Below are 15,622 nucleotides of genomic sequence, written 5' to 3' on the forward strand. Positions count from 1 at the left end.
GAGAGAGAGAGAGAGAGAGAGTGAGAGAGAGAAAGAGAGAGAGTGAGAGAGAGAGAGAGAGAGAGAGAGAGAGAGAGAGAGAGAGAGAGAGAGAGAGAGAGAGAGAGAGCTCACACACATACACACAGATAGTACTTTAGCACCAAAGGAATGACCCCCCAAAAATCACACCCATTTTAATTTTGGCTGAAAGAGCTTTTTTTAATTGGGCGTTTTACAAGTCTTTGTCACCTTTCATAAAGCAGACAGAAACATTGTCATTGTTAGTATGTACATCAAAATACCTACAAGTTTTAATCTGAACAACGTAAAAATCACACTGATATAAATCTAGGGCATGAGACGCTGAACACATTTATTTTCAACCAATGAAAAATACATGTACAACACTAAATGTATGTGTGAGAGTGTGTGTGTGTATGCAAGCGTTCCTGCATGTGTGTGTGTGTTCACGCATGTATGTGCGCGCTCACATTCCACTGCTAATTCTACTAATGAAATGCTAACACTGCTCCAATAAAAACACTACAATAATAGTCCAAGGTGAAAATATCAACAATAAACAACAAAATAATACAAACTGTTCTAGAATATCAATACAAAACATTGAAGTCTAGCACAAAGCCCATAATAACCTTAGCTGCTACTGGTTGACAAAAACTTAACATTAGAGCATAATGTACAAAATTATGCCTATTCACCAGTAAGCATTCACCAGTAAGCATTCACCAGTAAGCATCTGAATTATTTTTATGCAAAGTATTCCTATCACACTGTTGTTATTTTTAGCAAGAAAACATTCACATTCAGGAAGATATTCAAAACTGAGTTATATACGAGAAATTTCATGGCACTCTCATTGCAAGAAACAATACATTTTGTAACCTCATTCATATATAAAAACAGGAGCAGCAACAACAACAGGAGCAGCAACATCAACAGCAACATAATCAAAATCAAACAAATGTATAATTTTTTTATTTTATTTATAGTCAAAAACAATAATTATTACAGAAAGACATATATTCTAATGTAAATGATAGTCTGATTGACTTTGTACATTATTATATACAATTTTGTTCACAGTTTCCTTGCAAATTAACTTCCACGGGACATTTCCACAACAGTCTTTTCAACATATACTGTAAATTAATGAATAACGAAATTCACAAATTTTCCTGAACATGTGTAAATATGCCAACCCCCCCTCCCCTCCCCCTGCTTTTTCACATTTTTCACAATAACCTCTCTCAATCCATCGAAATATCTTATTCTCATACATGTGTATGAATTAATTCTCACACTTGGGTGAAGAAACATGCATACAGAAACACGCTTTTTCCTTCTTGATCAATGCAAACTAATGGAATTAACCGGTTTTCAAACAGGACTAAAATCATTCAGCAGTTAACACACATCAGAAAATACGTCATATACATCAGAAACAGAAACTGATTATTTAACTTTCAGAATTTGCATCAATATTTTTTTTTAACCCTTTCTGATTTCATCAATCAATGCAGAGGGCAATTCAATATTCACCTCTGAAACGCACAGAATGTATCTTTTAACCCAATGCCAGCCCTAGAGCACCCACCAATATCGCCCACAATCTACCATCAGAGAATGTACTGCCATAGCAATTTTTGTTCCAGAATCTTCACCGGTTCAAAAATTAAACAAATGTTTCTTCGTTGTTTCTGATAAATTCAAAACCAAAGAGCACTCTGCTTATTTACAAGGTACTTGAGCATGAGGTAGCACCCCACCCACCAACTCCATCTCTCCACCCACCACCTTTCCCCCCCCTTCCCTTAAAAAGTTTCCTTCAATCAATCAATATGAGGCTTATATCGCGCGTATTCCGTGGGTACAGTTCTAAGCGCAGGGATTTATTTTTTTTATTTTATTTTATTTTTATTTTATGCAATTTATATCGCGCACATATTCAAGGCGCAGGGATTTATTTATGCCGTGTGAGATGGAATTTTTTTACACAATACATCACGCATTCACATCGGCCAGCAGATCGCAGCCATTTCGGCGCATATCCTACTTTTCACGGCCTATTATTCCAAGTCACACGGGTATTTTGGTGGACATTTTTATCTATGCCTATACAATTTTGCCAGGAAAGACCCTTTTGTCAATCATGGGATCTTTAACGTGCACACCCCAATGTAGTGTACACGAAGGGACCTCGTTTTTTTTGTCTCATCCGAAAGACTAGCACTTGAACCCACCACCTAGTATTAAACAATGGCGACTGCACGTGAGAGGGAACAATAAAGAGACCAAAAAGCAATGTACTCACGTTAAAATGACAAACACGGAACGAATAACGGCGACGAAGAAGACCCTTAGGTCGAAACGTCGCCGTTATTCGTTCCGTGTTCGTCATTTTAACGTGAGTACATTGCTTTTTGGTCCCACCACCTAGGTTAGGAAAGGGGGGAGAAAATTGCTAACGCCCTGACCCAGGGTCAAACTCGCAACCTCTCGCTTCTGAGCGCAAGTGCGTTACCACTCGGCCACCCAGTCCTTGAAGATGATTGTGATCCAGAGTTTTTAGCTCAGAGGAAAAAGCATACACAAAGACACAAGATGTGTAACAGGGATTCACAAATGCTCCGTCATTTTTTCAACACTGAAAATATCAGCCAATGAATTGTAATTAGTTTCCTGTAAAATGTACCACTCATTTCAAGCTTATTGGTTATGAGTTCATCTTACAACTGCTGAATACCTGAAATATGTTATCATGTATCTTAGTCTTTCAATTTTCTTAACAAAAGATCATACTGAACTGTAAATACAGGTTGTAAAAAACTAACACATGCAATAATCTGTTGAGCAGATAGCTAAATACTATACACACTAATAGTTAAAACAGATACTCAAATGACAAAAACAGATACTTTATTGACGATTACTTCCCTTTGGTTATTTGATAAATTAGTTGGTGTCAAAAACTTCACCTGGACAATAAACATCATAGATTCACCTTGAATTTCATTGGGTTTTTTTTCCTCCAAATAATAAAAGTATGATAGTCAATTGCTGTAAAATACAAAATGATGACTTTCCACACGTGTGAGCATACATCCCTGCACACATTCCCCTAACACGCTCTTACTCTCTCCAATATGCACCCATGCATGATTGCTGGCTTTAAGATACACACACGCATACACGCTAACACACACACACACACACATTATCAACCATTCACACACAAAATAAGATTCTCATCTAGCACATTCCTCCCACAAAACAGCAAGCACCGAGACTTTCACACATCATACAACATTTCATCAATCAATGCTGTCAATTAGCGACACACACAAAAACAGCTTTATACATCATAATGTTGAAAAGTTGATAAAAACTAGGTTATCTGATCAGCGTTGGTATGTTCAGATCACAGGGAAAGGAGCTGCGGCAAGATGCAGGCAAACATCATTATGTTGTTTCCATCACCTCCGCCTTCACGTCTTCTTGCTGTCTCTTCTCCTGCACGAAAAGAAAACAAGAGTCAGCATATAGATTCCCCCGAAATTGAAACGGTCAGACACGTAAAAATTCACTCGTGCAACAACATGAGTGAACATGGGAGTTTCAGCCCATGAACGAAGATGAAGAAGAAGCGTATGGATGTACATCTAGACAGGCACTTCCCCCCCCCTCCCCCCCCCCTGATTACTTGCCATTTGTTTGCAATGATCAAGAAAGAAAAAGCGTGTTTCTGTATGCATGATTCTTCACCCAAGTGTGAGAATTCATTCATACCTAAAATGAATAGCCTGGGTGCTCTCTGAATGTTCAGATGAATTAATTTCGCAAAAGCTACTTCACGTAGTGTGCCTTTAACCTGATACAATGCTGTGAGGAAAGACCAATGTGGACAGAAAATGGCTACAGTGGAATCCCCCTTTTAAGACCAAAACAAATCTGAGAATATCAGGTCTTAAAAAAGAGGGAGTCTTAAAATGGGGGTACATTCACAAAGGCTATGAACAGAAAGTCTGAGAAAACAGGGTCTTAAAAAGGAGGGAGTCTTAAATTGGGGGTCTTAAAAAGGGGGTTTCACTTTATCGTCTTAAAATGCATATATATTTTCCTTCCCTACTGCCTGTTTGTGCTCTGGCATGTAGGGAAGAAAGGAAGGACCTCCGTTCCTGTCCGCCTCAGGCCGACTTGTGGATGGCGCAGTGGAACCCGCCTTTTAAGACCTCCACAAATCTAAGAAAATGATGTCTTAAAAAGGAGGGAGTCTTAAAATGGAGGTAAATTTACAGAGGTTATGAACAGACATCTGGAAAAAATCAGGTCTTAAAAAGGAGGGAGTCTCGAAATTGAGGTAAATTTACAAAGGCTATGAACAGAAAGTCTGAAATAAGAGGGTCTTAAAAAGGAGGGAGTCTTAAATTGAGGGTAGATTTGCAAAGACTATGAACAGAAAGTCTGAGAAAAGAGGGTCTTAAAAAGGAAGGAGTCTTAAAATGGAGGTAAATTTACAAAGGCTATGAACAGAAAGTCTGAGAAAAGAGGGTCTTAAAAGGGGGGTTCCATGGTACCCCAGGTGGTTCGACCCCAGGGCTTTTTTTTGTTCGTTTGTTCGTTCATGGGCTGAAACTCCCACGGCTTTTACGTGTATGACCGTTTTTACCCCGCCATTTAGGCAGCCATACGCCGCTTTCGGAGGAAGCATGCTGGGTATTTTCGTGTTTCTATAACCCACCGAACTCTGACATGGATTACAGGATCTTTTTCGTGCGCACTTGGTCTTGTGCTTGCGTGTACACACGGGGGTGTTCGGACACCGAGGAGAGTCTGCACACAAAGTTGACTCTTGAGAAATAAATCTCTCGCCGAACGTGGGGACAAACTCACGCTGACAGCGGCCAACTGGATACAAATCCAGCGCGCTACCGACTGAGCTACATCCCCGCTACATCCCCGCCCTGACTGAGCTACATCCCCGCCCGACTGAGCTACATCCCTGCCCGGCTGAGCTACATCCCCGCCCGACTGAGCTACATCCCCGCCCTGACTGAGCTACATCCCCGCCCTGACTGAGCTACATCCCCGCCTGACCCCAGGGCTGAGGTGCACAAACCGAAAGTGGGTGCCGCTCAAACGGGATAAAACAAACGGCGGGTTCTGATTCGTTGAAATCACAACACATCTCAGTTTCAACCAATCCAACACTGTGGTTGCTCCCGTTCGGGTGGTAACTTTTTCGTGCACCTCAGCACTGGTCACTATAGTTTACATATTTTCAGTTATCTACATTATGACTGTTGCAGTTTCTGTGTTTTGAGACCTCCACATATCTGGGAGCAGTCAGTATTATATAAAAGAGGAAGTCTTAAAGTTGACATGACAGCAGACCTGTGCACACTCAAAACGCTCATCAGTAGTAAACAAAACAAATTTCAGTAGTTTTTAAAATGTTTCAGTAGTAACCTGTAACGACAGTTCAAGACATAATTCTGCTCACAAAGCACACAAACTGAAACACTATGACGCAGTAGAATAGGAATTACTCCAGGTTGTCTTGAGAATAACTGGACTGCCAGCACTGTTGTGCCGTTTTCTGCTTCTTTGGTGACAGAGCTGGTGTCTCCTCTTCACTATCTGAATTCCTCCGAAAACGGCGTATGGCTGCCAAAATGGCGGGGTAAAAAACGGTCATACACGTAAAATTCCATTCGTGCAAAAAACACGAGTGTACGTGGGAGTATCAGCCCATGAACGCAGAAGAAGACTATCTGAATCTCGCACTCTTTTTTTCTTTTCCATGTTTCACTTCAATCACAAGTTGCCACGCAGACGCTGGACGAACTAAGTCTAAGAACAAAGACTCAAAGCTGAGAACATGCGCGCTTCTGGTAAATCGGAAAACGTCTTTTCAGCACAACGGCCAACTAATTGGTCAAAACATCTTAAAACAGAAAAAAAGTACCAACTTTTTGTTTTGTTTTTAAACATCGGAATTTCGGAATTTTAATTAAAAATCCGTAGCACCGTAGTCTGCATATAAAAATCGGAGAAATTACGGAGAAACCGTAGATGTGCACAGGTCTGTGACAGTGTATTTTTCACAAAAAGAATGTGTGAGATGACAAGGCTTCAAAATAGAGGAGCTCTTAAAAAGAAAAGTCTCAACTCATTGTCTTCCAGGTACGGATATATCCGTACCGTGACTCATATGGCTCTATCTGACCAGGTATGGATATATCCGCTCAGCTGTTAGCTTCAGTCGCTTTCTGTAACGTCGATCTAACGCCTGCATTCCAGCGTGTTGATACACAGTTACTACAATTTTGAGTGACCTGCTGCAGCACAGCTGGTCTCGGCCAAAAAACCCTTGGTCAACATAGGTGGGGTAGAAAGTGTTAAAATAGTCGTGCATTCTCAGATACTTCATTCTCCGTACTGCACATCTCCCATCTTCCACACAAACTCGGCACTCACAACAGTCGTGAGCCCACCTCTCTCTGTGCTGCCCCCTCCCCTGCTCCCCCCTCCTCCTCCGCTTCCATCTGCTCACTGGCCGCAATTACGTCCTCCAAATTCTGGAACAGTTTCTGCATTTCTTCCATGGTCTGCGCTGGTCGGTGTTTGGGCTCCAGAACACTGTATCCTGGGCCCTTGCGTGTGTATTTGGCCTGTTAGGGGAGGAAGGATAAGGATAAGGGTAGGGGCCAACCCGCCAAAACCTGAGAGCAGAATAGACGAATTCTAAGAAGAACTCTGTCGGGTTTGTATGGGTTGTGAAAGAGTGAAAACCCTTGCTTTTTACTTGAACAAACATATGAGGTGCCAATCACTAGCGAGGGGTGTTTCGGAAACAGGTGGACAGGAGCATGTGTGAATTATTTGTCAGAGGAAAATCAAGGGTATTCACTCTTGAGTCTTTCACACCCATACAAACTGACAGTTATTTCCGAAAACTTGTCTATTCTGACACAGCAGTGGAGGACAAGCTCTACGGCCATGTGAAGACCCTTCGACAGACAGCAGCAAATGTCAGAAGTACCGAAGTGCCTGTCTGAGCGAACAACGAAGAAGGATGAGGATAAGAAATGAAATAATCCTGTGAGGTTACCCTCATGAAAAATAGGGTTAAGTTTCTCCTTAGGGAAAGCAGTTCGCTTTAAAAAGTTCGCCATACAGTATGACGCTATACACTTTTTAAAAACTTTTTCCTGCATGCGTGTATTCATGTTTCAAACCCCTGAGACTTTTGCTGTGAACTTGGGATCTTTATCGTGCGCATGCAAAATCCCATGAGAAAAAGATATATTCAAATTTGTTGACAAGATGAGTTTTTAATGTCAAGAAATTGAACAAAAGATGCTTAGTAACATCAACAACAACAAAGAAAACAAAAGATTCATTCATCTTTCTTTGTTTAGCATCTGAGTGCACAGGGGCAACATGATCCAGGTGTCTGGAAATTCATTTCAGAAGATACAGGATTTGCAGAAATTGTGCACAGGGCTCTCATCCTCTGTGGGCAACCTCTGCTATCGGATCCAATATTCAACTTAGTACTGAGCAGCATACTTGTAAAAAGATAGTTCAGTAGAAATAGAAGAACAAGCTGAAAGTGGAAACAAAATGATGCAACCTGCTGGACACCGCACCCGTTTGAAAGGATGGGGTTAGACTGGTAGAGGAACACGAGTGTTGTTAACCCCTTCACTGCCACAGTATAACAGCATTATCCGAACGGTCTATGGGAAAGAAATGTGTTTAGAACCCCTACAAGTACTTGGACAGTGGTTACCTCCCATTTAGTTTTCAGAAATGTCCTGAAATGTTGTTGACACAAATCCCACGTATGAGATACGGTTATGGGCGTAGGACAAACCGAAAATGACCACGTATTACATACGGGGTGGGCAGTGAAGGGGTTAAAGACATGTTATATCTTGAACAAAAGAAAGAAAGAAAAGACATCTCTCTTTCGAAGTAAACTCTCTGATGTCAACAGCCAAAACAAGTTTAAAAAGACATCATAATGTGAATGATGGCGTCACATTTGAATTCTGCCACTTCTTCTGCATGTCTCCCAAGGAGGTGACAAAGAATTTGTCTTCATGACCTCAATATATCAGCAATAGAAAATTAATCGTAAGGTCACCATCAGGCTGTGCATGTATCGGTTTGTATATCATTAACACAGACAAAACAACAGATCACACTCACCTGAGGCATCCCTTCACCTTGACCTCCAGTAGCACTGGCCTTCACCTCCGCGACCTCCATGCCCTCTGGCTCCTCATCGATGGACGACTGTCCGTGAACGGGGTCACAGAAATGCTGCAGCCGCCGAGCTGCCCCACGGATGTTTTCTGTCAAAGGCACATCTTCGGGCATTTTCGTGTCCAAGGACGCATCTCGCAGGGTGTGACCTTGACCTTCAAAGACTTTCTGTGAGGTGTGATTCTTGCTGACGGCTCCGCTGGTGCCAAATGTCGCTACAGAGGAGGAGTCGTCTCTACGGTAGGCACCAGAACCTACAAGAATAAATGATGTAATAAGAACAATCAACACACACACACACACACACACACAGAATTTGTGATCAGAGAAGAACATATTTGGAGCAACAATAGAGGTTATCGATCAACAAACTGTCCATTCAACTACACCTTGCGCACTTATAAACTAAAGCCTTTGCCATTAAAAACGCGACAAACGATCTACGGCGGTTTTTATGTTACTTGTTATAGCAAGCACCTGTGGTTTAGACATCGTCAAAAACAAAAAAGTGCACGGAAAACTCATGTCAGAAGACGCGTATAACACGTGGCGTTTAATTCAGTAAAACGTTTCATTCACTCAAAACCCGTGACCTTTATTACTGTCAATACCACTGTCGGTTGCTTCGGCCACAACTTGTGTTGATTTGAAGCTGTAAGTACCGATAATGGAAAACACGTGCAGTTCTCGACACTATAACCCATTCATAACTCCAGCTGTTTCGTTTCAATTTTGTACTCAATGAAACGCCACGTGTTTTATGTGTCTTCTTGCATGAGTTTTCCGTGCAGTTTTTTTTGTTTTTGACGAAGTCTAAACCACAGGTGCTTGCTATAACCAGTAACATAAAAACCTCCGTCAATCGTTTGTCGCGTTTTTAATGGCAAAGGCTATATTTCTATTGCTAAATACAGTGGAACTCCCCTTTAAAGACCTAAACAAATCTGAGCAGATCAGGTCTTAAAACGAAAGAAGTCTTAAAATAGTGGGAAAACTTACTTTCAAAAACATGGTTATGTGTTCGTCAAAAACTACATGTAAAAAAAATTAAATTAAAAAAAACCCACACCACACAGCAAAGGTGCACAAAGTGGAACCCAAACTAAATAACAACCTGCCCAACGTACCCATAACCTAATCTGTCACGACCTTAACCTCCAAACCCCGCTCACCTGAACTAGACGCTGACCCTGAAGCGTGGTGAGAACTGTGACCGTGGTGTTTGTGACCTTGAACTTGACGGTTCTCGGCCTTTCTCTCGATGCCCGGCTCCACCTCAAAGTGACCCAGCTCTCCTAGACACAGCTCTAGACGGTCCAGTGCAGCGTTGTAGCAGAAGGTCTGTTTAATGACATAGAGATTACATAATGTTCTATTTTGCTTGGGGCACCATATTTTTTCTGCTGGTCAGTATTTGAAGATTTTTGCACAGTTAAAATTAAAACATGGAGTAAATTAGGAAAATGAATGCGCATGCTCAGATAATGACACAATGGTTTAGCTTTCCAAAGCGCATGCTCAGAAAAATGTAGCATGGTTTCCCGAAATTCGTCTTCTTCACGAAGATTGCTGAAGGAAGCTTTGGTACAGAATTTTCGGTAAAAGGACTGTGCAAAGTCTTCGCACAGTTAACTTTGGGCTATACTAAGAAAGGCTTTAACAGGCTTCATGCATGTCCAAAAGCGAATGGTCTTTCCAGGGGCATAATACTAGAGCATGGGTGAAACTGATCAGAATTGAAAATAAGGAAAATGAGGCCGGGGTCCAGGGGCCGCCCGGGCCCTGGTGGGGTGCAGGGGCAACGGAAAAAAACTAAAAATCTGGCTTTTTAAGGGTAAAAGTAGGCCTCTCCTGGTATCTCAAACACACACATTTGCACAGTAAACAATGGTAACAAATGCCAAGCTGTAGTCCGATAATTCGCGCGCTCAGTGAAACAAAGACTCAACGATGTCCGGTCACTGTGTTAGAGAAAATACGGATCGGATCGCTTTCAAAATAAGGAATTCCTTATTTGACCAATTTCATTTGGCGGATTTCCGCCCAAAGGCGGAAAAGTTTCACCCATGCTAGAGGTATCATGGTATCCCACATAATTTTCATTGGTGGAAATCAGCCAAAAGGAGCAATGATACCATCAAACCTTGATCAAGAACCAAGCCCCCATGTCCTGCCACATACACACACCAACGCACCTTGTCAGGCAGAGTAGGGAAGGTGCAGTGTTTGTCGGGTTCCAACCCAACGTCCCTCTGGGCCTGGCGGTAATACACCCCGCCCACGGAGAAGTGGTGAGGTTGGTTTTGAACCAAGCCCCACAGATCCGCCCCCATCTGTGCCGCCAGCAAACCCATGCTGATCAGCGAGCCGTCTATCACGTCGCCCGCTGCACGCACAAAATAAGCATAAATGAGAAACCGGCAACTTCAAGTGAACTCTGCCTCGTGAAAACTGTGCGCCTCGCCGTCTCGGATCTGGTCAGGCTTTTATACAACAAAAAGGATGCTTACTACCTCCTACCAAGTGGTCATTGTGAGACTGAGAACAGGCCATTGCAGACTCAAACATCACCTGAAAACCAAATTCCACATTGGTGATTCTGCATCGTGCCCCTGTGGCACATCTCCAATGACAGTGGAACACTTCCTGCAGGACTGTCCAACACACCAAAACTTGCGAGCAGAGACCTGGCCTGCTGACACACCGATGAGGGACAAACTCTATGGACCCATGGAGAGCCTCCGGCGTACAGCAGCCTTCATCAGGGCCTCCGGAGTTGCTGTCTGAGCGAACGACGAAGAAGAAGATATGTGATAAGATCATCCCACAGAGCACCCAGGCTGTTCATTTTTGGTATGTGACAAAGTGGGGGGATGGTATCCCACCCCACATAAAAGCCTGACCAGATCTGAGATGGTTAAGCAAACTGTTGTTGAATTTCACAAGGCAAAGTGGGCCTTTCAAATCTGTCTCAAAGACCTGTCCCCATTCATGCTGCCAGCGTCAGCGGGCCATCATGTCTCCCAAGGCACACACGTTGGCTCATGTGAGAAACTGATGGCTTAAAGTAAACATAAAGCTTGTTCAAATTTGTACACATAAGATCTTTGCAGCCCCGACACCTTTTCCAGGGCTTTTTGATTACATGAAACACAGTTACGTACTTCCTCATTTACATTTCTAATATCGTCATATCACATGGTGTTCATAAGCTGCACAAAAAACTATTTTGTATTCATATACACAGACATTAGAATTTGACACAGAACCATGAAGCAGTCACCTTGGCTTTTGCTTAGCCTTGCCAGTTTACAAGACTGAGACCCCCCCCCACACACACACACTCACAACACACACAAACACACGAATTGACAGCAAACCACACACACAATCTTCTTTTGATCAACCAAAACCATACCAGTAGACAACAAACACGAGGAAAGAATAACACTAACAGACACAAACACATCCAATTCCAGTACACCCGACACTCGCAATGCCTGACAGTGAACATTGATTCTCCACTGGGCATGCAATTGTCAAAGTGTTTTCCAACAGGAACACATCAAGACGAGGAAAAGAAAAAAGACACACACATCCACGCCCAGTAAATGTACCACTCACAATTTCTGGCAGCCAGGGTGTTCAGCATAGCTTCCTCGTTGGGCATACGATCGTCAAATTGTCGTCGCACTGAACCGCGAGGTGACCGAGATTGCCTTGAAGAACCTTCAACAAAACAATCAGACCACACATATTAAGTTTTAAAAACTGAATCATTTGTTGGGTGCATGCACTACAAATAAATACAGCGGAACCCCCCTTTTAAGACCCCTCTCATTCAAGACTTCCTCCTTTCTCAGACTTTCTTTTCATAACCTGTATAAATTGACCTCCATTTTAAGTCTTCCTCCATTTTAAGACCTGATTTTCTCAGATTTTTGAAGCCCCAGAAAGTTGTCAACAAAATTCTAAGGATTGCATCTTTGTTACAGCTCTGGAACACATTTTCTGGCAAACTTAAAATAGACACAGAATATTAAAAGTCAAGATACTGATGGTCAAGAGACTGATGATAAACTCTGCACTACAATGCCCCCTGTCAAACTGATCTTCTTCTTCTTCAGCGTTCGTGGGCTGAAACTCCCACGTACACTCGTGTTTTTGCACGAGTGGAATTTTACGTGTTTGACCGTTTTTACCCCGCCATTTAGGCAGCCATACGCCGCTTTCGGAGGAAGCATGCTGGGTATTTTCGTGTTTCTATAACCCACCGAACTCTGACATAGATTACAGGATCTTTTCCGTGCGCACTTGGTCTTGTGCTTGCGTGTACACACGAAGGGGGTTAAGTCACTAGCAGGTCTGCACATAAGTTGACCTGGGAGATCGGAAAAATCTCCACTCTTAATCCAACAGGCGGCAGCGACCGGGATTCGAACTCACGACCTCACGATTAGGAGGCCGACGTCTTACCACCACGCCACTGCGCCCGTCCAACTGATTGATTCACAGCAACACACCTTGCCCACTTTCACCCTCTCACCTTCAGACGCTGTTCTCTCCACGTTGATCTTGTCACCGTGGTTGAGCGGTACGATGGCGTCCTCTTGCCCAGGGGCGGGGGGTGCCATGACCTTGGGCGGGAACCCAAGACGCAGCTTCTGATGCTCCGGTCTCACATGGGTGGCCTTGTGAACGACCTCCTGCAGCTGGCTGAAGGTCAGATCTTCCGTCAAGGTCACCGTTTCCTGTCGAGAGAATAAAGGTCTTTCCCTTGTGGATTTGTTCATGTATTATTCTGAAGCTAGAATACTTCTACTCTTTTTCTTGTGGATTTGCTCATGTATTTTTTTTAAGCTAGAATACTTCTACTCTTTTTCTTGTGGATTTGCTCATGTATTTTTTTTAAGCTAGAATACTTCTACTCTTTTTCTTGTGGACTTGCTCATGTATTATTCTGAAGCTAGAATACCTCTACTATTTTTCTTGTGGACTTGCTCATGTATTATTCTGAAGCTAGAATACTTCTACTGTTTTTCTTGTGGACTTGCTCATGTATTATTCTGAAGCTAGAATATTTCTACTCTTTTTCTTGTGGACTTGCTCACGTGTTATTTTAAAACAAGAATAATTGTACTCCTCTAGAAAGACATTATTGACCGTTGATAGAAAAAAAGCAACAAACGCTTCCAACAAAAATTCCACATAAAAAAACAACTTCCTGCGTTAGGTTGGTTGATCAGTCAAGGTTACAGTATGAGTTATTTCTAATATGCCGACTGTTAGCAAATGATAACAGACATGTCGAGAAAAAAGATATCAAGCATGAGCCTTTTAGGCGAATGCTGATATCGTTTGTGAGACATGTCTGTTATTATTTGCTAACAGTCAGCATATTAGAAATAACGGTTTTATTACCGTTTAATTCGACCAAAATAAATTTCGAAGCGACCCCGCGAATTAGACAGAACAGCCGCAATGGGAACTTCCTGAGTATGCCTGTCAGTCAAAGAATTCTCGTGACCTGGATCAGCCAATCAGATTAACACACCTGACGTGATGAATATTCACAGGTCAAATGCGTTTGGCACTCAACAATCTCACAAGATAAACCATGTTGAACATGCGTTTCGGTTGCTTCGCTTTTTCTTGTTGAACAGAGAGCGACAGATTTAGAACCAACTCCAGACGGGTGGGAAATGACGTAAAGATACATTTGACGTAAAGCGAGTGAAGCAATTTCACTTGATTTTTCCGAACTCAGATAATTTAGATTTCAAGTGAGCGGGTCGGCATTGCACACTCAGAGGATGGGCGATGCCTTGCTGTTCCGTAAAGCACCCACCCACAAAACTCGCTTTTCGGTATTTTTTAGATAAAGAGACTTAGAGAGTATTATCTGACAGCATTTCGGAAGTGTCATTCTGTAGAAGAAATCACCCTGATATTGTTGATTTAAATTGTTACTTTGTTTTGTAAAATTTTAGCGTGATAAACAAAAAGGGTCCCTGCCTGAACGTTATAACATTTAGAGGGTCACCTAGAATCCGTCCTGATTGGTCAAAAAGCCATATGGGGCACTGAATTGGTAATAAAACATTAACATTTTTTGTTTCATTAAACTTCATTAATTAGTTTCTTTCTCATATACAATTACATTCCTGCTTATCCAAGATACCAAGTCTTCCATCTCTGTTTTTCTTTCACAGAAGTCTCATTATATTGATTCTGGTGAATGGTCATAGTTTGTGGCTGTTAGCCAAGATCGTCCGACAGCTATAAACCTGCCGCCGAGACTACTCCAAAGACAATAGACAAATTCCGAAAATAACTCTGTCAGGTTTGTATAGGTTGTGGTAGATTGAATACCTTTGCCAAAACCTCTGCCAAAAATAAGAGGGGCCAATCACTAGTGAGAGGTGTGTCAGAAGCACATGCTCCTGTTCACACACGAGAGCTCTCTCACACACACACTCACACACACCATACGCACCTACAAACACATACACCTACAAACAAACACACACACACACACACGCACCTACAAACACATACACACACACACACACACAACAGTAACACTTACAGAATGTCCATCAGCGGAGACGATGCGGACTTTCTTCTCGTTGGCTTTGTGGGTGGAGGGAGGAGAGGTTGGTTTGGGGGCTGCGGTGGGCGAGCCTGACAGCGGTGAGGGCGGTTTGTCTCCTGTACCCTTGTCTTTGCTTGACACCGTCTGTAAACACAAGGCTGATGCTTAATATTTTCATTTTATATCGTAAAGAAGTTTAAATTAAAACAATGTAATGTGGCATCACTGATAACTGCCACAGATGCACTGCAGTACTGTCCTTTTTCTCAGATGCACATGCGCAGTACAGCGAATCCTTAAAAACTCTGCTACTTTTATATACCTGGTGCTTGTGAGTCCCCTGTCACTTACACCCTAAAACGAAAAGTTATGACTCAAGACTCAAAGATTTTACTCTCCTTATAAAAACAAGGAAAATTGGTTCGCAGTGTCAGGCGGTTTAAAACACAAAATGCATCTCATTTACCAAGAATTAAGAATTTCGCTAAAAGCATCCAAGATTTCCTAAGCAGTCACTCACGGAAAACACACACACACACATGCACGCACAAGGACTCTCTTTCTCTCTCCGTTCCTTTCTTGTCCCTAATTATACCCCTCAGCTAATTTTGTATTACACACGTGGGCGCAGTGGCGTGGTGGTAAGACGTCGGCCTCATAATCGGGAGGTCGTGAGTTCAAATCCCGGTCGCTGTCGCCTGGTGGGTTAAGAGTGGAGATTTTTCCGATCTCCCAGGTCAACTTATGTGC

At 42.5% G+C, this 15,622-nt stretch overlaps 1 protein-coding gene across 5 annotated transcripts in view; it reads right to left on the reverse strand.

Annotated features, from left to right (window-relative positions):
- Nucleotides 1-160: 160 nt before the first annotated feature.
- Nucleotides 161-15,622, reverse strand: part of LOC138970698 (deubiquitinating protein VCPIP1-like) — a 28,540-nt gene continuing 13,078 nt past the window's right edge. For 2 of the 5 annotated variants that reach the window (XM_070343180.1, XM_070343178.1), the window contains exons 13-21: nt 14,867-15,016; nt 12,824-13,028; nt 11,902-12,006; nt 10,473-10,663; nt 9,450-9,618; nt 8,221-8,531; nt 6,498-6,674; nt 2,437-3,513; nt 161-2,246 (exon numbers count right to left, since the gene is read on the reverse strand). In XM_070343180.1, coding sequence (XP_070199281.1) covers nt 3,463-3,513; nt 6,498-6,674; nt 8,221-8,531; nt 9,450-9,618; nt 10,473-10,663; nt 11,902-12,006; nt 12,824-13,028; nt 14,867-15,016 — 1,359 coding nt within the window. In that variant the 3' untranslated portion in view covers nt 161-2,246; nt 2,437-3,462. The remainder of the gene's footprint in view (nt 2,247-2,436; nt 3,514-6,497; nt 6,675-8,220; nt 8,532-9,449; nt 9,619-10,472; nt 10,664-11,901; nt 12,007-12,823; nt 13,029-14,866; nt 15,017-15,622) is intronic. The other 3 variants (XM_070343179.1, XM_070343183.1, XM_070343181.1) reach the window with 3 other exon arrangements.

The sequence above is a fragment of the Littorina saxatilis genome, linkage group LG7, assembly GCF_037325665.1.
Source record: "Littorina saxatilis isolate snail1 linkage group LG7, US_GU_Lsax_2.0, whole genome shotgun sequence".
Lineage (NCBI taxonomy): Eukaryota > Metazoa > Mollusca > Gastropoda > Littorinimorpha > Littorinidae > Littorina > Littorina saxatilis.